The sequence below is a fragment of the Pseudonaja textilis genome, chromosome 2, assembly GCF_049901715.1.
Source record: "Pseudonaja textilis isolate UNSWEBS1 chromosome 2, rPseTex1.2, whole genome shotgun sequence".
NCBI lineage: Eukaryota > Metazoa > Chordata > Lepidosauria > Squamata > Elapidae > Pseudonaja > Pseudonaja textilis.
Genome location: NC_141991.1, coordinates 3,373,934 through 3,396,438, shown reverse-complemented (window position 1 = coordinate 3,396,438; position 22,505 = coordinate 3,373,934). Strand labels below are relative to the sequence as shown.

The 22,505-nt window shown below is 43.8% G+C and overlaps 1 protein-coding gene and 3 non-coding genes across 7 annotated transcripts; 3 read left to right on the top strand and 1 right to left on the bottom strand.

The window, feature by feature from the left end:
* Nucleotides 1–774: 774 nt before the first annotated feature.
* Nucleotides 775–10,912, bottom strand: LOC113451756 (uncharacterized). 4 transcript variants are annotated; one of them, XM_087928153.1, is made up of 6 exons: nucleotides 9,758–10,912; nucleotides 6,632–7,208; nucleotides 6,254–6,371; nucleotides 6,054–6,136; nucleotides 4,741–4,867; nucleotides 775–2,834 (listed from the first exon to the last, which is right to left on the bottom strand). In XM_087928153.1, exons 2-6 carry the CDS (start codon nucleotides 7,043–7,045, stop codon nucleotides 1,876–1,878), a joined length of 1,701 nt encoding a protein of 566 aa, XP_087784279.1. In that variant the 5' UTR covers nucleotides 7,046–7,208; nucleotides 9,758–10,912; the 3' UTR covers nucleotides 775–1,875. The 4 variants fall into 4 exon arrangements, with proteins under 4 accessions (XP_087784279.1, XP_087784278.1, XP_087784280.1 ...); XM_087928152.1 differs by lacking the exon at nucleotides 9,758–10,912 and adding an exon at nucleotides 8,950–9,187; XM_087928154.1 differs by lacking the exon at nucleotides 9,758–10,912 and adding an exon at nucleotides 8,950–9,158 and having other exon boundaries at nucleotides 6,254–6,368.
* A 2,610-nt stretch (nucleotides 10,913–13,522) lies between these two features.
* Nucleotides 13,523–13,596, top strand: TRNAN-GUU (transfer RNA asparagine (anticodon GUU)). Its single transcript has one exon. It is a non-coding gene; the product is annotated as a tRNA-Asn (tRNA).
* Nucleotides 13,597–17,658: 4,062 nt separating this feature from the next.
* Nucleotides 17,659–17,731, top strand: TRNAV-AAC (transfer RNA valine (anticodon AAC)). Its single transcript has one exon. It is a non-coding gene; the product is annotated as a tRNA-Val (tRNA).
* Nucleotides 17,732–20,675: 2,944 nt separating this feature from the next.
* TRNAN-GUU (transfer RNA asparagine (anticodon GUU)) lies at nucleotides 20,676–20,749 on the top strand. Its single transcript has one exon. It is a non-coding gene; the product is annotated as a tRNA-Asn (tRNA).
* The last annotated feature ends 1,756 nt before the right edge of the window (nucleotides 20,750–22,505 follow it).

The following is a 22,505-nucleotide window of genomic DNA, read 5'->3' as shown; positions in this document are numbered from 1 at the left end:
CCTTTTGTAACCTTCTGAACCTTCTGACAAGGAAAATCAATAGTGAAGCCAGATATTTTACTATTTTTAACAACTGCAGTGATTCAACTGTGGCATGAAAGGGTGTAATGTGGGAAAACACACTTAACAAATGTCTCACTTAACAACATACCTTTCTGGCTCAATTGTGGTCGTAGGTAAAGGGCTACCTGTGATACTAAAGACAAGATTCTGATGAAAAAGAGGCATCAAAAGAAAAGTTCCAAAATGGAGAGAAGGCTCAAACTTGTGGGCCTTTTAAATTTTTTTACCTCAAAACAAGGTGCTATGATGGAGAAATGAAGATTGGGAGAATAAAAGTCTCATATGCAACTGTATATGGGATTAAAAATTATGAAACGAAGGCAAATACTGAAAAATAAATATAAAGCTCAAATACCACATGAATAGTTTTATTTATATCTTGAGTAGGAAATATGCCTCAGGAAATATAAGCAGGAACCTTTGGTACTAAAGAATGTACTTTTTTTTCTAGCCAAAATAATGAAGCTTTCACTGATTTGAAAAGATTATTCTGGATTTGGAGGTGGCAGTGCAAGAAAAAAAGCAAATTTAGCTACAATTAGTGAAAGAGAGTGTTGAAAGAAAAATCCAGTCCGGTTCCAAGCTGGTAGAAAGATGCTGAAATAAAATGGAGGCTGTTTGCAGGAAAGATCTGCATATACAAATACAGGTAAAGATCAGGTGTGTGTATATGGCATAAATTAAGGGGAAAAAAAGAGATCTCACAAACTGTTGAAGATGAGAATGTTTTTAATTGCTTTCTATTTTTTTCTTTCTATTTTCTTCTCCTTTTCTTTTATTTGTGTATGTCTTGTTGGTTGGTTTTAATTGTAAAATTAATAAAATTTATTTATTAAAAAAATGATCATGGATGGGTACTTTCAGACTTGCACCATTCAATTAATAAATTAGCCTATCCGGCCATGTTTCCTCCTATCAGATTACCTTGGAGGACTGACAGAATATTGTTGCTTTTTGTGTAATTGATTTCAAGTTGCCATGAGATTCCAAAAAACCCATGTAGGCCTCTCCAAACATAACCCACTTGTAATTGATAATCAGCCCAAAGTTCATTAACTACATAATTAGAAAGAAATCATACCATCTGCACTTAATTTAAAGCTACAGGTGCATGTCCCAAAAAATCCATTTTAGCTTTTGTTTGGGACAGGAAAGAAGAACTTGGTACCTTCGCTGCAGAAAAACTCTGGCATGTACATTTATAGGACTTTTCACCATTGTAGTTCCTTTCAGAGCTCTTCCTCTGAGGCTTCTTCCTGGACAGGAAGGCTGGACAGATCCCTAAAGGGCAATTAACATCATTGATGTCCACTGATACTCATGTTTTAGTTTTAACCTCCGACCTAGCAAAAACCACAAGCAGGATTTAGGATTCACCTTGTTCTGATTTGAACTAGAAAGGCAATTTATGCATGCATATCTAAGGAGGTCTAGAATTTATTTTGATTATTACTCAAGTGGTCCTTGTGTGAGATTTTAGATAACTACAGGTAGTCTATGACTTACAATAGTTTGTTTAGTGAGGGTTCAAAGCTACACCACCACTGAAAAAAGTGACTTATGACTGTTTTTCACACTTATGACCATTCACTGCATTCCCATGGTCACCTGATCAAGCTTCAGGCGCTTTGCAACTCATATTTATGAGGGTTGCAGTGTCCCCGGATCACGTGATCGCCTTTTGTGATCTTCTGACAAGCGGAGGCAAGTGGGAAGCCAAATTCAATTAACCACAGTGTTACTAACTTGACAACTGAAGTGATTCACTTAACAAATGTGGCAAGTAAACTCGTAAAATGGATCCAAAGTTACTTAACCGTCTTGCTTAGCAACAGAAATTTCAATCGCAGTCATAAACTGAGGATTTCCCTTATTGCTATTGAAGCTTTTCCCATACTTCTTCAGCTGATACGGTTTCTCCTGTGTGTGGATCCTTCTGTGGCAAGTAAGGGCGTTACTCCTTGCAAAGCTCTTCCCACACTCCATGCATTCATATGGTTTCTCTCCTGTGTGGATCCTTTTATGGGAAGTGAGATCACAAATCCACCGAAAGCCCTCTCCACAGTCCGCACATTGATATCGTTTCTCCGTTGCATGGATCCTCTTGTGGGAATTAAGGCTACTGCTAAAACTAAAGCATCTTCCACACTCCTTGCATTTGTATGGCTTCTCCCCTGTGTGGATCCTTTTATGGGAAGTAAGGTCACAGTTCCACCTAAAGCCATCTCCACAGTCCACACATTGATAGGGCTTCTCTCCTGTGTGGATCCTCTTGTGGGAGTTGAGGTAACTGCTGTGAATAAAGGTCTTTCCACACTCCATGCATTTATATGGTTTCTCCCCTGTGTGGATTCTCTTGTGGGAACTAAGGTTACTGCTACAACTAAAGGTCTTTCCACACTCCATGCACTTATAAGGTCGTTCTCCTGTGTGATTCCTTTCATGACTTCTAAGAGAGTGATTATTACAGAGGGTCTTTCCACACTCCCTGCAAGTAAACTGTTTCTCTTCTGAATGTGTCTTTTTATGGGAAATGAGATGAGCAGATTTATTAAAGCTCTTTCCACACTCCGAGCACTTGTATGGTTTTTCTCCCGTATTAATGCTTGTATGGTTAGGAAGCCATCTGATCCAAGGAAGGCCTTTTATAATTCCACTCCGTGATTGGCTTGTCTCATCGCTGTTTGGCTGCATCTGATCAGCAAACTCCCCTTTTCCCTCTTTGGGATGGCGCGTTCGGCCTTCCTCCTTGTAATTCGAGGTATTATAGCCTTGAAAAAGAAAAATGAAAACTGTAGCAAAAATGGGGTAACGATCAAACTTTTTCTTCTGAAATTTAGCCAAAGAATCATCAATATATTTTGGCAAATGCCAAGGTGCCAAATGAAGATGTTATCAAATACCCATTTCTAAGTGGGCTCCCATGAATCCTGATATATTAGGATTGAATGACATCACAACAAACCAAAGACAAATCCCTGATCTAGTTTTTGTGATGACCTACCGGTAGGACAATTCCTTGGTGCCACGAACACCCAATGTTTTGGATACTATATCATGCTGAGCAGGAACATACCCACCAGCTCCCTAACTTCAATGAAGTCTCACCTTCACTTGCCTGCAGAGTAGAAACACTGAAAGTCAATAACCTTTCTGCAAGGTAATAACTCCCCACCCTCAGCCTGGATGGATGCCAAATAAGAGTACACAAATGGGCCCATTTCTGAGAAAGGAATGGGCACAAATGGATCTTTGATATGCATACCAATCTGGTACTTCATCCACCTTCAGACCATGGCTGTGGAGAGTCATACTACCGTAACTTTCAGTGTATAAGATGCACCCCCCAAAAAAAGTCTGTGCATCTTATACAGTGAATCTTGCTGAAGCCCCGCCCATACACTGGCCCCCCACCCTTCGCCCTCTACCTCCCAGCAATTTGCCTCCTTGCAGCAAACAACCCGGTCAGCTTCAGCACAGCCTGATTTAGCACAAGCAGCTGATTGTTGGTTGGATCGGCCTCCCACGTAACCCATTTTTGGCTTCCGCATCCCATTTTCGGCCTCTGCACGCCCCGTTTTCAGCATCTGCGCACACCATTTTTGGCCCGTTCTGATTCCCACCGCCTGGAACGGGCCAAAAATGGGGTGCGCAGAGGTCAAAAACAGGATCCTGAGGTCAAAAACGGGGTGCGCGGAGGTGGCGATGGCGATCCCTGCAGCCTGAACAGCTGATTATCGGTATTCCAGGAGGCCGATCCAACTGACGATCAGCTGCCCGTGCTAAGTCAGGCTGTGCAGAAGCTGACCAGGCTGTTTGCTGCAAGGAGGCAGAGGCAGATTTTTTTTTTTTTCGGGTTTTCCTCCCCCAAAGTTAAGTGCATCTTATAGTTTGGAGTGACTTATAGTTCGGAGCATCTTATAGTTTGGAGCGTCTTATAGTCTGAAAAATACAGTATTTATCAAGCTGGCATTCAATAACATTTGGCTTTGAATAGCAGCTCAGGCTACTCAGGCCCATCAGGGACCCAGGGACCAGGGTCAATATTAAGCCCTGGAAGGCAGGACCTTGCTCAAAGAAGGCCGCACCATCCCTATGTATAGCCTCTCCCTCAGATTCCTGCTAATATCTTCTATAGCGGGGGTCTCCAACCTTGCAATTTTAAGCCTGGCGGACTTCAACTCCCAGAATTCTGGGAATTGAAGTCCGCCAGGCTAAGGTTGCCAAGGTTGGAGGCCCCTGTTCTGTGGCATGGAAATGAGTATTTTTTGTTTTATGAGCAGAGAGCACTTTGAAAGAAAGCGACTTCCTTTTTGTAAAAAGGGAGCCTATGCAGTTTTCCAATTTTTCTTTCAATACATTTCCTTCTTCCACAGAGAGCCATTTGATCCAATGGTTAAGGCACTGAGGCTAGAAACTGAGTGACTATGAGTACTAATTTTGCCTTAAGCATGAATGCTGATTTTTGGCCTATGTCCCTCAACCCAACTCAAGTCACAGGGTGGTTGTTTAGGAAAAACAGCAGAGAAAGGAGTATTAAGTATGCCTGCTGTCTTTTATTTACAAAAAAATAATAAAGGCAGGATAGAAATAAGTGATTTTTTCCCCCAGAAATAACATTTAAGCCTCTCATCCCATGCCTTCTCTACGTTCTTGAGCACAAACAGGGGTTCTTACTGAGAGAAAACAGATTCCTGGAATTCTCCAGCATGACTTCTCCATGGAGTGCTTTTTGGTCAGGATCCAGCTGAGACCACTCCTCCTCGGAGAAATACACGGCCACTTCCTCCAAAGACACAAAATCCTGAACAAGGAAACAAGTTTCCCTATTAACAGATAATCCCAAAAATAATTTGACAGGTTTCTTTCACCAGTTCTAGGAAAGAGATGCCGTGGACAAAATTTGCATCTTCCGCAGAATTCTGAATGAGATCTCACTACTTTTGGCTGATGGCACAACTGAAGCACATTTGATCAAGTAGGAAGGACTCAGAATGCCTTTTTTATTATTTTATAAATTTTCATTCATAAACATCTTTGAATAATAATGCATTGGCAGAGCATTATTTACAAATAAAACATGACCAACATACATTGGTAATAAATCTCAACATACAAATTAATAGCAATAGTAATGGTAGGATACCAGTACTAATAGCATAACCAAAAGAGTTGATCTAGATTTCTGCTCACATTAGATTAATTACATTTTTTATCAATTACTACATTTATATTTATCTACCTCTTTACTTTCAATATATATATTAATCTTCATAATCTTACTTTCTCTAATTTCTACCTTTTCTCTATCCATTCATATAATTTATTCCATGTCTGAAAGTATTCTGAATCATCTTAGTCTTTAATTTTTAAAGTGAATCTATCCATTTCAGCACAGTCCCAAATTTTCCTAATTATAGCCTCGTCCAGTGGAGTATTCATATTTTTCCTGTATTTAGCATATGTAATCCTTGCTGCCGTCAATATGTATAACGCTAAATATGTGGTCGCTTTGTCAAAATCTCCTGATAGTATACCAGAATGCCTTTCAACGAAGCCAGTTAGCATCGCTTTCTTGGCCAATTGGTCTTAAACCTACCACTTATCAATGGCTTCCATTCTTCCATTCTTTACTCTGTGAGCAGAAGGAAACTCAGGAAAACCCATTTGAAATTTTTGCCAATGGTTTATTTATCAACAGAACAATCTTTAACCCCACACACACCTCCATGAAGGTGCTGAGAATGACATATGAGAATGACCCTGGAGAGTATCTCCAGCCAAGATAACATCTGGTCAAGTGAGTCTGAGCTTGAAGCAGGAGAGTGGAGAAACCTTATCAGAAGGGACAAGTTAAGCTGAGTCTGAATTTTCAATGACCTAATCTAAATTTTGAGGTGCTTAGAAACAGCAACAGTATGCACTGAACTCCAGAACAAAATGAAACCGATCCAAGATTCATGGATTTTTATCAATGTTTCTCCTCCTACCTGAGGCAGAGGTTCAAGCACTCTTACAGCTCCACCAAAAACAGGAGACGGTTCTAAAAAATCCAAGGGCAGCTTTCTGTTCTCTGTGAGACAGAAAATGTTAGAAGCACGTTTTTTAAATAGAGAGATTACAATCAAGAGGCGCAAAACTATCGACTGGATGTCCAAACCTGACATCACATGTAAGGTGCTTCTGTTACCTGGCGTGGTGTCCTGACTTTGATCTTTCTGGAAGCTGTCCCTGAATGGCAGCTCTTGAAAGAATTTGGATGACTCTTTCCTCTCCTTGGTATAATCGGATATATCTTCCAAGGACTTCTGGAGGTATTGTTCCGGGAGAAGCAAGGAAAGAGGGAAAGAAACGAATTATCACACGGCATTCTCAATCTAGCAGACCACAATATCCAACACTCAAGCTGGAAAGCAAGAACAGAAGAACTGCCCCAAATATATCTTCCGGAACAAGAACTGAACAAGAACTGACTTTAGGAGGTTATAATTCCAGAAAACTCTGCCAGGGAGGAATTGACAATTTCAGAGAGATCCTCTTTAGAGGTGCCACGATTACATTCTCACACCTGCAACTCTTCTTGCACCTTTTCCAACTCCTGGGTCAGCAGGAAGCCTTCTGCCAAGTCCACCGCTTGGGAACTGGTCTCCGCTCCACACTCCCGTACCCATTTCTCCACCGTTGGGGGAAGGACAGCCAGGAACTGCTCCAGGAGCACCAGGTCCAGCATCTGAGCCTTGGTGTGTATTTGTGGCTTCAGCCACTGACAGCAAAGGCGGTGAAGCTGAGTGCAAACATCTCGGGGACTCTTCCCCCCCTGGAACTGCACTTTGCTGAAGTCACAACACTGGACCTCTGAACTGCTGGCTTCATTGTTTTGGGTCTTCTGGCCAGGATTTGCCCCATTCTTCCCACAGCTCTGAGGCTGAGCAACTGTGGGGCTTTTTCCAACTCCTGCATATGTTGGGTGTTGTCCTTCCATCTTCTCCCTGGCCAATAATCCAACTCCAAAATGAACTGATGGGTCTCTACACGATTTTGTTTGCACAAGAAGTCTGGACAAAACTCCCAAGGCCTTCAGCGCTATTCCTTCACAAGATACTTAAGCCACCAAAGGAACCAGGAAAGATTTCCAACTAACAAATCTGAAATGGAAAACATGGGGTGCTTAATAGGGTGAACAGCCGAACAGCCTCCACCTCCTCAAAAAAAAATAAAAACCCTCTCAAAATAAGAAATTCTTATGAAGTCTCAATGTCTGGGAAGAAGGCAGGAATCTTATTAGGAAGACTGACTTTCCTATGTTTGAAGAAAATTCCAGTGAGCCCTTTTGTATCAGCTACTATCGCCTACTGGATGAATGTGTTAAAATAGGTTTTGGATTTCTGTCCCCTAATTATTTATTCACCTAATTTCAATGGCTGCTTATAAATTTAACAACTGTCTCAGCACAATCCAAATCAAAATGTCTAGAGCCATTGAGATGAGAAGCTATCTAAATCAATTTAATAACGAAACCAATGAATGTTTAGTCTAGTACATAAAGCTTTAACTAACAGAACCCCGTTAACCTCCTGGCCATAAGCCCTGGGTGTTTATTAATTAATTCAGAAGCCAGAATTAACAAACCACCATTCAGCACACATAGAACTAATATCCGAATGAATAAACCATCTATGCCAGTGGTGGCTAACCTTTTTGGGCTCCTGTGCCAAAAGTTGTGTGTGCGCTCACACGCTCGCGCTCCAGCACCCAGAAAGCAATGCGCCCCCATGCTCCCTACACATGCACACTCAACCCACCCACCCACTGCCGCCCTGCACTGCGCCTCACAGCTGATTTTTGGCAGGTTTGAGGCTTTTTTCAGCCTCCCAAAGGCTTGAGGAAGACTTCTGCAGGCTTTGCAGGCCGAAAACTAGCCCATTTCATCATTTCCAGTAAGTGACGAAACTAGTTTTCGGTCTGCAAAGCCTGCAGAAGTCTTCCTCAAGCCTTTGGGAGGCCAAAAAGGACCTCAAACCTGCCAAAAATCAGTTGTGAGCCACACGCATGTGCAGTGAGGTAAGTTTGCCTGCAGCTCGCGTGCTGGCACAAATGGTTCTGCGTGCCACCCATGGCACGCATGCCATAGGTTTGCCATCACGGATCTATGCTTTAACATGATGTTTTGAAATTCGGGCACATCCTTGGAAACATTTCCCACTTTTAGCCTAATCCTGTCTTTTTTTCAAAATTGTCCAATTGAAAACGTCCTGATTTAAACTCCAGGAACTTACACTGGCCAAGATTTTAAAAAAACATCAACACTGGCCTAATCGAACAAACAGTGTGTGAATGATGGACCTCAGCCCCAGGCGCACCTCTGTCCTCCAGCGGGGAAAGCAGGAACCCGAGTCTTTGCACCCCTTGCACGCAACTCCTTGCACACGCAGTTGCAGCCTTGCATGCAGAGAGCCAGCAAGAAGGACTCAGACCTCTCGCTTCCTCCGGGTCTAGGAAGTGGGGGGGGGGGGGAGAGGAGGAGGAGGCAGGGGAAATGGTCCTTTGTGAAAACGGGGCCAAGACATTGGTAGGAAATTGTCCAGGCGTCAAGACTGACTTGAAGCAACAAATCTGCAAAGTCGACCTTTCCTCCTCTCCCCACCGCGCAGCTACCCACGCAGGTTTTCCCCCACGAAACGGAGGCTAAACGTGTCTCCCACGTTTCTAGATAGCCTGAGCTGGTTCCCCACCCTCTCCGGGGTCACAAGTTTTTGCTTTCTACCCTATGTGGCCCGTGCACGCCCAGGGGAACATAGGAACCCTCCCCCAGGTTTCCTTCTTTCTCACGACCTCGATCATTTACGTGTCTCCTAGAAACCCTCCGCCGCGAGATAAAAGACCCACCGAGCTCACTGAACTCCGGCTCACGAGTGGATCGCCATCCGCTAAAATCTTCCTTGACAGGCTCAGGGGAGATAAAAGCTCCGCCTAAACGCTCGCAACGAGGCGAGAGCAGAATCGGAAACTACAGGAAAAACTGACGCTCTTCCAACCTTTTCCCGGAAAAAAAAAAAAAAGCCCGAACGTCACGCGTATCTCTTGAACGACAGAAACATCCATGCGCATGCTCAGTTCACTCCTTGAAGCGGAGTGGGAAGGCGGGTGGAGGCAGTTTGATTTTTTCCGACGGCTGCGGACAGAGCCCCCTGCTGGATTCTGCACGCAATTGCCGCAGTTTTCCGCGAGGGGGGAAACGATTATATGGTCCCTATGGGCCTGGGGATGATGGGTCTGGGAGTCGAAAATGAGGCAAAAAAACCCAAACCAAACCAAACAAAAATCCTGTCAGAAACGGCAGGGCTGTCAAAAGACAAGAAATCAGGAGCCTCTCTTGATGAAACCCAAGTTTTGTCTTTGTGACTGATGTCAAAGTCGCGAAATAAGGGGAGGATTTGTGGGGGGTGGAGGTGGGTGGGAAAGCACAAGATTAGGAAAATTAAGGTTTATATTGATTCTCTATGTTTGACAGCCACCCTTCTCAAATCCATGCCTCTGGGTGGCTAAAGGAGAGTTGGAAGCACCAGGAGGCAGCCTGTAATAAGGAGAGCAATCGTGAGAAGAAAAGATCCTGATGAAAAAGAGGCATTGAAGTAAAACAAGTCCCAAAATGGAGAAAAAGCTGAAACCCATGGGGATTTTAGAATTTTTTTACCTCAGAACAAAGCGCTATGATGGAGAATGGGAGAACGCGTCTCATCTGTGACTGGAGAACAAGTGGCGTTACAAAACGAAGAAGAGAAGAGAATGATAACTTTATTGTCACTTTGAATGTACACTAATCGGCATATATTCACATGAAATTTCACTGCATACAGCTCTCAAAGGATCACCACCTCCAATATACATTACATAAACATGACAAAATAAATAGATACAAAACTATGCATATACCCACATATATTATGGGACTCAGAGAAACAACACAGTCTGGTTCAGATATATTCATGTACGTGGTGAGAAAAACGAATCTTGTGAGTTTACCAGATGGATGGCATAGGGAACACAGCTGTTTCAGAATCTGGTAGTTCTGCTAGAAATACTTTTAAACTTCCTCCCAGAGGGGAGCAACAGAAACAGACCGTGATATGGGTGTGTGGGGTCTCTAACAATGCTTTGAGCTCTAAGCACACAGCACTTATAAGCAGTATCCTGAATAACAGGAAGCAATTTTCCTATAATCTTCTCAGCTGTCCTTACCACTCTCCCTATGGATTTTCTGTCTGAGGCACTGCTGCCACCAAACCAAACAATGATGCAGTTTGTTAGAACAGAAAAGGAGGCAAATACTAAAAGTAAATACCAAGTTCAAATACTATAAGGCCCCCTCCAAAAAAAGACAACAAAAATAGGTTTATTTAGGTGCTGAATAGGAAAATTGCGGCAGGAAATATAAATCATAAGCTTAAGACCTTCAAAGTAAAACAGAGGTGTCAAATGTTGGCCCACGGGCCAGATGCGTCACATGTAGGCCACGCCCACCCCAGCTCCACCAAAAGGAAAAACATCACGAAACGTCACACAACGGCAATGTGACATGACAAGTTTGACACCCATGAAGTAAAAGAAGGTCGTGTCAAGACCGACTTGCACTTTCACCTACACACACAGCTTGACAATAACAGGGAGGGGGTGGATGGAATGCAAGGGTGGGAGAATGATATTCAAGAATCCATCAGCACCCTGGGACATTGCTGGAATGTTTCCCATAACAAAAATGAACAGGAATGATTGGTGGACATTATGAACTGTGGGTGGCCTGTAAAGAAAAGGAGAAATTAACTATGCCTACTTTTGCGGGGGGAATCCCAGAGCTGGTTTCGTTTCTTCTGCGTCAATGTGGTTTATTCCATAAAGTTTTGTACTCTTGATAAAATAATGTCCCAGGAGTTTCTTTTTCTGGATTCACTAACTGGACAGTTGACAGGTCCTTTTTTTTCTTGCCAAAAGAAATGATGGCTTCACTGTTTTGAAGAGTAGTCTGCATTTGAAACTGGCAGTGCAAGAAAAGAAAGAGATTTTGCCACAATTAACAATGAATGTGAACGGAAGGAAAATTAAGAAGCGGTTTTTTAAAAATGGAATTAACTTCTCTCTCTTACCAACAGCATGGCTCTTTTTGGCCTTTTTAAAAAAAAACTTATCAAGGCTTCTTCTATCTCTAACCTTCTCCTCCTTCTATCTCATTTTGTTTTCCCTAATGAAAAATAATTAACAAAATTGACGGAAATGGCCACAGAACAAAAACTGGTGCCCTTTCTACAATCTCAACCAGAACCAATGATGGGCAATATTTCAATAAATAGCTTCAAACCACCATGAACTGCCAGGTGCAAGAAGTCAGGAATTGAAAAGTACCAGATGTTTATTTCATGTTACCTACACACAAGAATCTGAACTAATGAACTGCAAATTGATACCAGGTAAGAGTGAACACACTTCAAAGGGGGGATGGACAAAGAAAAGAAAATAAACTCATCAAATTTGCAAATGACAGTTTGCAGTTGTTGAACCAGGTACCATCTATTCTATACCTGTGCATTTGGTTTTTCTTCCTAAGTGTAAAACCTTACTTTTCTCACCACTGAACTGCATTTTATTGAATCGAGACCAGTGTTTAAGTTTGTCAAGATCATTTTAGAACTTGAGTGTAATCATATGGACACAAATCTGCAATAAGATTTTTAAACCAGCCATTTCTTGTCTCCTCTTGATGAGATTATCAAAGTTCCTCTAAAGGGTTTTTGTGAGAGAACTTGGGAGCTGCTTTTATCTTCTCTAAAACTTTTGCACTGAAAGGACAGTTTCCTGTAGCTCAACTAAAGGGGTAAATTATGATCCTAGGTTTTCTGACTTGTAACCAAGGCAAAGCCTTGGCTACTGTTGAACTCCATTGCGGGATTTTACAGTATCCTTCCCCTGGAGTGGGGAGGGAATGGAGATTTTACAGTATCCTTCCCCTGCCACGCCCACCAAGACACACTACGCCCACCAAGCCACGCCCACAGAACTGGTAGTAAAAACAAAAATGAATCCCACCACTGTAGGTGACTTTTAACCTATCTCTTTCAGCCCAACCCATGTCACAGGGTTGTAGTTGTAGGGGAAAATAGCAGGAGGAAGGGATATTGGGTATATCTGCCGCCTTGAGTTATTTCCAAATATTAATGAAGGCGGGTTATAAATGAGTGATCCTTTTTATCAGAAATAAAATCTAAATTCCCACCTTCTCTACATTTCTACCATAGACAGAGGTTCTTACCCAGAGAAGCCAGATTCCTAGAATTCTCCAGCACTTCTCGGTGGAGTGCTGTTGGTCAAGATCCAACTGAGGCCACTCTTCCTTGGAGAAATATACAACACCTTGAACAAGGAAACAAGTTTCCCTATTAACAGATAATCTCAAGAATAATTTGACAGTTTTCTTCCACCAATTCAAGAAGAGAGATCCAGTGAACAAAATGGGCATCTTCTGCAGAATTCTGAATGAGATCTCTCAACTTTTGGCTGACAGCACAACAACTGGAGGCCATTATGGGTGGGAAACCTTCCCTTTTCCCTCATGCTCAGAATTCTGGGAGTTGAAAACTCAGACAGGCTTTAATTTTTCACTGTCTGCTCACCTGGGATAGCCAGCCCTTCTTGACTGGTGGCTTGACATAAGCCTTTCCTCATTCGTTCCCTCTCCATTAAAATAGAAGAGGGAGTGGGATTCTTCGCTTGTCCCAGTGCAGCCTTTTCCTGCCCTTTCCTTGAGTGAGGAGTGGCTCTGATGCTGAGAAAACATTGTGTTTCTTCCTGGTTTTGAATCAGGGCCCTTTTGTGTGTGAGGCAGCTGTGATAACCACTACACCACAGAAACAGACTGTTCTCATCCGGCATGCCCATATCTTTTGCTGGCCATTCCAGTCTGATATCTACAGCATCAGAGGGGTTAAGGAGATGTTATTCTTTATGTTTCCTCCCCCTTTTGCATTCTGGAAGGTAAAAAATAAGATAAGTATTTAAATCCTAGTGAGAAAAAGCATTGACAGCGTGGGAATCAAAGCCCACAGACCTGCACCTCTGAATCATGCCACCGAGCAGGCTATCCCTGGGTAGGCTCGAACCACCATAATTCTGGTTAACAGCCAGATGTGCTAATCCCTTGCACCACAGAGACTTGGCACAGGGCTTGGCATCAGCCTCTCTCAGTCAGGAGATGCATACCTAGTGCCAGGGCTTCTTTTTGGCTTTGGTAGTGTGGCTTTTTTCTCCCACCGAAAATAAAATCTGGGATGAAAGCTAGAAGGGATTATTCTTATACTACATTGGTATAAGAAACTGTGTCTTCTGACCAGCATATCTTATTGCTTATTGACTATCCAGCCTCAGCTACAGATGCTCAGGTAGAAGGAGCCGAAGGGGAGGCCTGCGTCAGGTCTCTGTGGCGCAATGGGTTAGCGCGTCTGGCTGTTAACCAGAAGGATGGTGGTTCGAGCCCACCCAGGGACGGCCTGCTTGACGATTCAGAAATGAAGGGCTGGGTTTTGAATGCACCAGGCTTTCCACGTGAGAGCTTCAATTCCCATCCTGACAATGCTTTTTTGTTACTGAGGCATAAATATTTGTTTATCTGTTGTATCAGCTTTATCTTCCAACATGCAACACCCTAAAGCAGGGTTGAGCAATGACGGCAACTTTATGACCTGTGGACTTCGACTCCCAGAAGTCCAAAATTCGTAATGTTGCCATAGTTGCCCAATTCCGGCCAGCTGTATCTTTCTGTGGGCTTCTGCTGGACAACCGGAAGAGCTGGAGCAATGTCCCTGATAGGTTGAACCTGCGCTGGGCGCTCTCCGTGGTCCTGAAGCACTTGCCCTTTTTCCGTAACAAGCTCTTTCTTGGTGCCTGCCCTTATACTATCGACGGCTGGCTTTCCCGGGGCTCCTTGAATTAGAATCAGAATCAGAATAGAGCTGGACCTTGGAGGTCTTCTAGTCCAACCCCCTGCTCAAGAATGAGACCCTGCCATTTCAGACAAGTGACTGTCCAGCCTCTTAAAAACCTCAAGTGACGAAGCACCCACAATTCCTGACTGCAAGCTGTTCTTCTGATTAATTGTCCTCACTGTTAGGAAGTTTCTCCTTAATTCCAGGTTCCTTCACTCCTGAATCAGTTTCCATCCATTGTTTTTTGTCCTGTCCTCTGGTGCTTTGGAAAATAAATTGACCCCCTCTTCTTTGTGGCAGTGTCTCAAATACTGGAATACTGCTATGATGTCTCCCCTAGTCCCTTTTTTCTCTAGGCTAACCAAACCCAAATCCTGGGTTGAATGGTCAGGGACATTTTGATAATTTGCATGGATATCCATATTTTTAAAAATATATTATATGGATGCTCTATTTCTTTTTTCTGCTTTTCTGGGTTGCTGCAGTGTGTTTGGGCTCATTTAAATAAAGTCCTTATCAACCTCTCTTGTAGGAAGTTGGATTGTTGCTTTGGTAGTGGAGCACTTGATTAGTATGGGTGTTTTTTCTGTAGGCGTGAGTTTCTAGTTTGCCATGGCTCCGGTACTTACCATCATTTAAATCATGAGTCTCTAGCCAGATTTTCAAAGCTTAGAGAAGATTTATTAGGAGAAGACATGCCGGTACTGCTTGGATGTAGCCGACTCTGAGACACGTCATTCATTGTCACCCTTGACCCTGGTTTTCCCCCACCCCCTGGGTGTATCATAATTCATATTCTCCAATGGGACATATCCATAGCCAAGAGTCATCAATCATGCTCTCCAGTTAGAATTTTCCGCGGCAGAAACTTCGGTCGCCTGGAAACTATCTATGAAAACATTTATGGATTGCAGTTTCGGTTTTGCAAGCTGCTCCATTACTCTGCTCTCCCTTTCTGTTGGCAACTCTAAAAGACCAGATAAATATTTTATGAGTTGACAGTGGTCTCTGCTGATCAGGATGCAGTATGCACCTACGAACATCAACCAGCAGTCAGAAGACACAATGAAGATTCTTTAATTTCACAACATCTAGAGAGATTTAACCATAATTTCAGTTGAGAAATTGTGACCATCTTAGACCAAGCCAAATCCCAAAATACCAGGGAATTTCTAGAAGCCTGACACTCTGACAAATCAGCCATCATTAGTCACACAGACATTAACAACATCTATAGACTATGCAAAAAAGAACAATCAACCGGGCCAAAAGGCAGGGGTTTTCAAACTTGATAGCTTTAAGACTTGTAAATTCCCAGAATTCCTCCTCCAGTCATGTTAGCTCAGGAATTCTGGGAGTTGAAGTCCACAAATCTTAAACTTGTCAAGTTTGAAGACCCTTGCCAAAAGGGAACAAAAATACCCAAGCATCTCTCCACCTGCATCAGCACCTAGATCACTATAGATTAACTCCAAGGTTAACATCAGACCAACAATCTAGTAAGCATTACCCCAATCAAGAAAGTGTTAAAGAGCCAACAGTAAACAGCCAACCAAAGAATTTCTAAGACTACCCACACTGACGGGGTAAGCCACCAGAATATAAACTAACAGCAAATTGCAGTCTACTAGCACTGATGACCCTTACCCAATTTTGGCAAATAAACTTCTGCAAGAAAACAAGCAAGCTCAGACAGCACCAAGAACCCCTCGTATCAACCCTGAGTACAAACATTCTCCTTCATTAGTGCCAGTGTAAACATTTAGGACACCTACAAACTTTTCTCATCATGCTCTCTAGTTCTCCTGTAAAGTTTTATTATAATTTTTTTTTAATTAAAAAGCATTAAACTGGATTTGGAGGGAAAAAAAATCTGCCATGGTTCAGAGCAACGGTTTCCAATTTGCATTAGAATGGTCATTCCTCTTGAGCATCAACAGCTGGTCTTCTGTGGACTTTCTTTGCTGGGAGCAAAATTATATGAGACATTTGGATCTTCAATTTCTTGGCTTGCATTCATTCTCCAGGCAATCTGGTTTCATATCACCCTACCCAGCTGGGAAGTGTCCGTTTCTTTGCCTGGTTGCATTCACAATGGCAGCCTTTTTCTGAGTTACCCATTGATCTCCACTCAAAATCACAAATATGACAACAACAGCAAACTAAAATAGGTTTGGGCTTTACTGATGGGATCCGCTTTTGAGTGTCCCTGCCAGAAATGGAACCCTTGGTCCAGTGGTGGGATTCAAATTCTTTTACTACTGGTTCTGTGGGTGTGGCTTGGTGGGCATGGCAGGGGAAGGGTACTATAAAATCTCCAGTCAGAGTTGGTATTTACCAGTTCACTGAACTACTCAAAATTTCCGCTACCGGTTCTCCAGAACTGGTCAGAACCTGCTGAATAACACCTCTGCCTTGGTGAACGTGTGGGACAAAATTGGACCTTTTTCCAGCTGATGGAAGTTGGAGGGGTTAAAATGTGACTGTCAGTAATATGTTTAATCCCTGGGAAATTAAAATTAGAGATAAGCAGTTAGTTCAAAAAGGTTGTCTACATTTTTAAATCTAACAAAAGTTATATGGGGGAATATTTTGCAAAAAAAAATCAAAAACCCTCTCCTGGACAACAGGTGTCATGCCCCTGGCAGAGTCTGAATCCGAGGAGGAAGACAAACAGCTGATAGGGAGTGGGAGTGTGGCTCTGTTGGATGTGGAGGAGGCTGGGGAAGGGCAAAGTCCAGCTGGGCAAAACAGGGGAGAGGTAGAACAAGGGAGAGGGAGTTCAGAGGAAGACCCAGGCCCACCCACTCTTCATTCTTGGGCATGCAGGGAGGAACGGAGAAGACAGTAACATTGGTTGTGGGGCTTACGAGGAAGGAAAGGGCCCTGATTCCCTTCATTAGTCACACCTGGGAATGAAAGTTTATAAGAACTGAATGCTGACTGCAGCAGTTGCTGTGAGCAAACATGACTTTATCTTCTGTTGTCTTTGCTTATCTGTGTTCCTGGCATCTTTCCAACTGTGTGAGTTTTGCTGTGCCTTCATGTCTGGAATTCTTGCTTCTGCCCTGCCAAACTAATTACTTCAGTTTGGCTTGACTGGACTTATAGTTACCGTTTTTGTTGACCATGTTTTGGACTTGATTCTGTGCAGTTAAAGGCTGTTCCTGAGAAAGTTTTTCTCCAGCCAGAAGGTAACCTGGACATTGGGGGCAAAGTTGGAGCTATTAAAGGGACTCTTATTGATTATCTGACTGTGTTGCCTTTATGCCATGCCACGGGTCATCACAACAGGATTCAACCAGCAGCCTGAAAATGCCTTAAATTATGCTCCCTCATCCTTTAATCTGCCACGGAGCTCTGTAAAGGCACAAAACACTAAAGAATAGCAGATCTTTAATCCATCCCCAACTTCAGGGACCTCCAAACCTGGAAAGACTTTAAGACTTGTGGACTTCAACTCCCAGAATTCCCCATCCTGTATGGCTGGCTGAGGAATTCTAGGAATTGAAGTCCACAGTCTTAAAGTTGCCACGCTTGAAGACTGTTGCCCTACTGCAAGCATCCATCTGGGACAGCCAGTAAAAGATATGAGCATGCCGGTTGAGTCTAACCCATACCTGTGGTTTCTGTGGTGTAGTGGTTATCACATTTGCCTAACACGCAAAAGGTCCTTGGTTCGAAACCAAGCAGAAACACATCTTTTTCTCAGCATCAGAGCCATTTCAAGTTCCAAGCCCTGTACAGGAAATATCTCCCTGAACCACTCTCTGCCTGAGTTCTTGGAGTGCAGCAGACTGTTCCTCCTTCCTCATGTGCAAAACAAATATATTTTGCCTCAGCAATGGCCTACCAAGAACTAATCTTGCAAAAAAATCGAGAAAAAAGAGATGCTGTGTAATTATGGGTTTGCTTTAGTCCTTCTCTTCTTGACTTTGCTGGAGGTTGGCTGTGAATTCCTATAAAAGCTGTCTGAAGATTGGCTAGCCAGGAAAGAAGCTTTGAGAAGTCAAACCCTTCATCCACATTGGATTAGCCCTTTGAGCCAACTTCTAATCCAGCCTGGAAAAAGGAGGTCCTGGAATTCCCTCATTCTGACAACTTCCAAGCTAACTTTATTTTGGATAAAAGTGGAAGGGGGACTCTTCTCGTCCCCTCTTTTTTTTTTTAAACCTTTCTTCCTCCTTGAATGGAGGTTCTGGGCATCGGCTTTGACCAATGGCTCATTACATCTGGGATGTGGGAGAAAGAGTATATAAGCCTCTCAGCCCCAGGCCTCCAGTGCAGGGGATACCAAGAGAGAGCTGCCATCTGCATCAAGTTATCTGCAGGATAACAAGCCAGGTAACATTGGCAATAGTAGATGCTCTGAAAAAAATTTTTGAGGAAGCTTCTCCATCCTCACCAGTCCTTCTTCTGCCTGAAATCCCGGGTGGTGAGGCAGGGGTCTCTTCACAGGCCACCAGCAGTTGGGGTTTTCCAACTAGGGAGGATGTGAAAGACTTGCTGGAAAAAAATGTCCATCTGGGTCCAGTTCCAAGTGGGAAGAAAGATACTGAAAACATGGAGGCTGTTTGGAAAGATGGTTTAATGGTGAAGCAGAACCACCAAGCATGTGTGATTCTGGGTAGCTGACCACATGGAGTGGAGAGTAAGAGAGATTTATACCCTTTGAACTTGCTTCCTGATGCTGTGGCAAGAAATGTATCCTGATTGGTTGTCAGACTCCCATGGGGCCATACAGGGGTAACTCTGTAGGTTGTCTTGAGTCCCAAGCTTAGTTGAATCTTGCTGGGTGATGTAATGGAGGGGCTTTGGGCAATTCCTATTATGGCTTAATGCCTTTGTCCTGGTTAGTGATTGCTCTGAGTTCTTCCTTCCTGCCCTGATAAACTAAACCTGTTTCAATCTTTTGTCTTTTCCTATTTTAGGAATTAATCTTGTGGGGGGCGGGGGAGAGGGGGCAGGAAAAAGGGAGTTTCGGCTTACCTTGGAGAATTTATTTTTAGTCTGATTCCCCTTATTTTAACAGCTCTAATTATGTATTTCTGTGGTCAGCTTTTGTTACTTTTGTAACAGCAGGCTGCTCTGAGTTGTTTCTTTCAGCTAGTGATTCTTGGTTTTCTTAAAAGGGGAAAGGCTGGCTTGAGTTTTCTTGGCACTATTTTCTGAGGTTTCTGGTGTGTGAAGTTTCTGTCCTTTTGGGGTATACTTCCCACAGTCTCAAAGGAAAAGATTCTCTGGCTGTCTTACAAACCTTCCCACTTGCAGGACCTGAGGCTGGGGTTGATGCACCTTCCAAGGAGAAGCTGGAGGGTTGAAGGCCCCTTGTCGTTCCCTGGTTTTCTAGTGGTCAGGATTAACACTTTCACTGCTGTGTCCCAGGTTCATGGGAAGCTTTTACTTCCAAAACATTCATCAACCCGCAGGTGAAATTTTCAGGAAAGTTCATTTTCATGGCAAAATATTGGCCAGAAAATTGCTCTAAATTTCCTTCTTTTCTCTGTTCCACCATCCCACCCCACAGTTTGGTCCTCCAAGAAGGCTTGCTAGAGTCATCCAGGGGTAGGATCCAACTGGTTTAACTACCGGTTCAATGGTTTACGATTTGCTTCCCTGCACACTGTGCGCGCATGTAAATCTTCATCAGCTTGCTGCCTGGACAGCTGAGCAGTGCTGCGTGCAGGGAAGCAGCATTTGAAGAGGCACTTTGTTTCTGCTTTTTCACGGCAGCTGAGTTTGAAAAATCAGCAAATAAAGGTCAGGTAAGAGCCCGGGTGGGCAGGTGGGCCAAAACAGCTACTGGTTCTACAGAGCCGGACTGAACCGATAGAATCCCACCCCTGTCTCCATCCAACCAGCCTGGCTTGGACCTTCAAAGAAGACGGATGCTGAGTGCAGGAATCACAAGTGACTTAGATGGTGCAAAGCTGCCTATGAGCCACTAATGGGAGACAGGTGGGTGTCAGCTCTTCATATAGGCTGAGGTGGAGCTGTATCCCACATTTCTGGAGCACAAGGGGTCAAAGGGTCCGGCTGTTGAACAGAAGGATGGGTTGGTTCGAGTTCACCCAAGAACACCTGCAGGTACCTTTTGCTTACTTAGCAAGATAGCTGAGTGGGGAAATTGAAAGACAACTCATGTCATGTAGTCTGTGTGCAGGGATTCGAATCTCATTCCTGTGGGCACTTCTTCCAGCTGATAAGTGATTCTGGGGCTTAGGCCACAATTATCCACATAAGAGTTAAACCCAAAAACAGAGAGAATGCGAGGTGATGTCAGTGCATTTCTCTTCTTCTCATCAAGAGCATTTCTCTTCTTTTCCCACTAAAACAGAATCTGAGGCGCAAAACACCATCCGGTGATGCTGCCTGTACATCCTAGAAGAGCAAAATGTGGAAGGAGACGTGCGCCAGCCGGGACTCGAACCCGGGTCACAAGATTGGGAACCCTGCATGATGCCCCTACACCACTGGCACAGATATTGGGAGTCTGTCTCAAGCAATATTTACATCCAGGTTTTTCTCTTTTCCCATCTGATGGCGAGAGCGAGGAACACACTGTGTCTTGGGACCAAGGTTTTCGATTGCTGTCTAGCCAGCCCAGCTATGGATGCTCAGGTGGAAGGAGGCCTATGCCAAGTCTCTGTGGCGCAATGGGTTAGCGCGTCTGGCTGTTAACCAGAAGGATGGTGGTTCGAGCCCACCCAGGGACGGCTTGCTTGATAAATTGAACAATATATGGCGGCAATCCATTGTTTATCCATTTGGTTCTTCATCTTGGCATGCTGTCAGTATTTTTTTCTGATAGATTTAATTATTTAGCCATCTGCTGGAATATTCTTATCCCCCAGAATTAAAAAGTGGTGCACTGTCCACAAAAAAATGTTGGTTGTTAAAGGAAAAACCACAAATAAAATATATATATACAAAAAAAAAAAAAAACCAAAAGAATTGTAAATTCTTTTGAATTGTAAAGCAGGAGAAGGCCCCAGGCTTAAAGGAGGGGAAATATTCTAGAAGTTATTTCTGCATTTAGTTCCTGCTGAGAATACAAGGTCAGGTCAATGCCAGCCTCCGATTGTATACTGGTTACAAGTTAAGAAAGCTGAGTGAAGCTTCACAGCATTGTGCTACTGTGGGAATATTATGCTTTTTAGGGCAAAATGTTTCTGCAGAAGAAACGGGCAGCTGCAGGATCCCACAGAAGTCCTTTACAGCAGGGGTCCCCAACCACCGGGCTGCGGACTAGTACCGGTCCGTGGAACATTTCCTACCGGGCTGCCAGTTTGCTGGGCGCCGCCATCTTGTTTGACGAGAAAGTGCTTCCGGGTGAGCTTTTCCGGTTGGAAAGCGGCGTTTGGGTCCTGAAGGAATCCTCGCGCCTTAGTTTCATTGAACGGGGGGGGGCTTTGAACGAAACTAAGGCGCGAGGATTCTTTCAGCACCCAAGGCAAGGCGAGCCGAGTGACCGTCCTGAAGCCGTCCCGAAGCGAAGCCCATCAACAAAAGTACAAAGGAGGAGTTGAAGGTGGTGGGGAGAAGCGGGGGACGGCTGGCTGCGTGCTGATGCCAGTACCGGGGCGCAGATCATTTTGTGATGCCGGTACCGGGCCATGGCACAAAAAAGGTTGGGGGCCACTGCTTTACAGGAGATGAGGATTTGGCAATTTCACCAAGACAGAATGCAGAAAAAAAAAAAATCTCAGATAGACTTTATGAAATCAGCTGCTTGCCTTGAACCTCCCAAAAGCCAAATCCACCCAGCTGGGCAAATCCCTAGAAGATCAGTGCCTCCATTCCACCAAACTGCAACCATGACCTCTTTAATCAGTTTCTTTCCACATATTACGCCTGTAATAGCTTGTTTGGGGGAATCTTTTGGAAAGGAAAAACTCTCCTGAAATGCAGGATTTAACCAGTAACCCGACAATGACAATACCTTTTACTCCCTCATCCTTCACTTTATCTTTGACTTTTGGAGGGCACGAATCTCTAAGGAACATCAGCTCTTTAAGCCCTCTTGTACTGCAAACATCAGTTGGGATTGGTCCACCGAAGAAATGGGCATGCTTACTAAGAGGTCCTCATACCTGTGGTTTCTGTGGTGTAGTGGTTATCACGTTTGCCTAACACACAAAAGGTCCCTGGCCTGAAACCAGGCAGCAACACATCTTTTTCTCAACACGGGATCATTTCAAATCCCAGGCATATACAGGAAGTAGCATCCCGTTTTCTTTTTGTTATGCCAATGCCATCCATCAAGAGCATTTCTTCTCTCACTAAAACAGAATCTGGAATCAAAACTTCATCTGGCGATGCTGCCTGTACATCCTAGAAAAGGGGTCCCCAACCACCAGTCCCCAGACCGGTACCGGTCCGTGGATCATTTTTTACTGGGCCGCAAAGCTTGGGCGCCGCCATCTTGTTTCGACGGCGCTTCCGGGTTTTCGGTTGCTTCCGGGTTTTCGG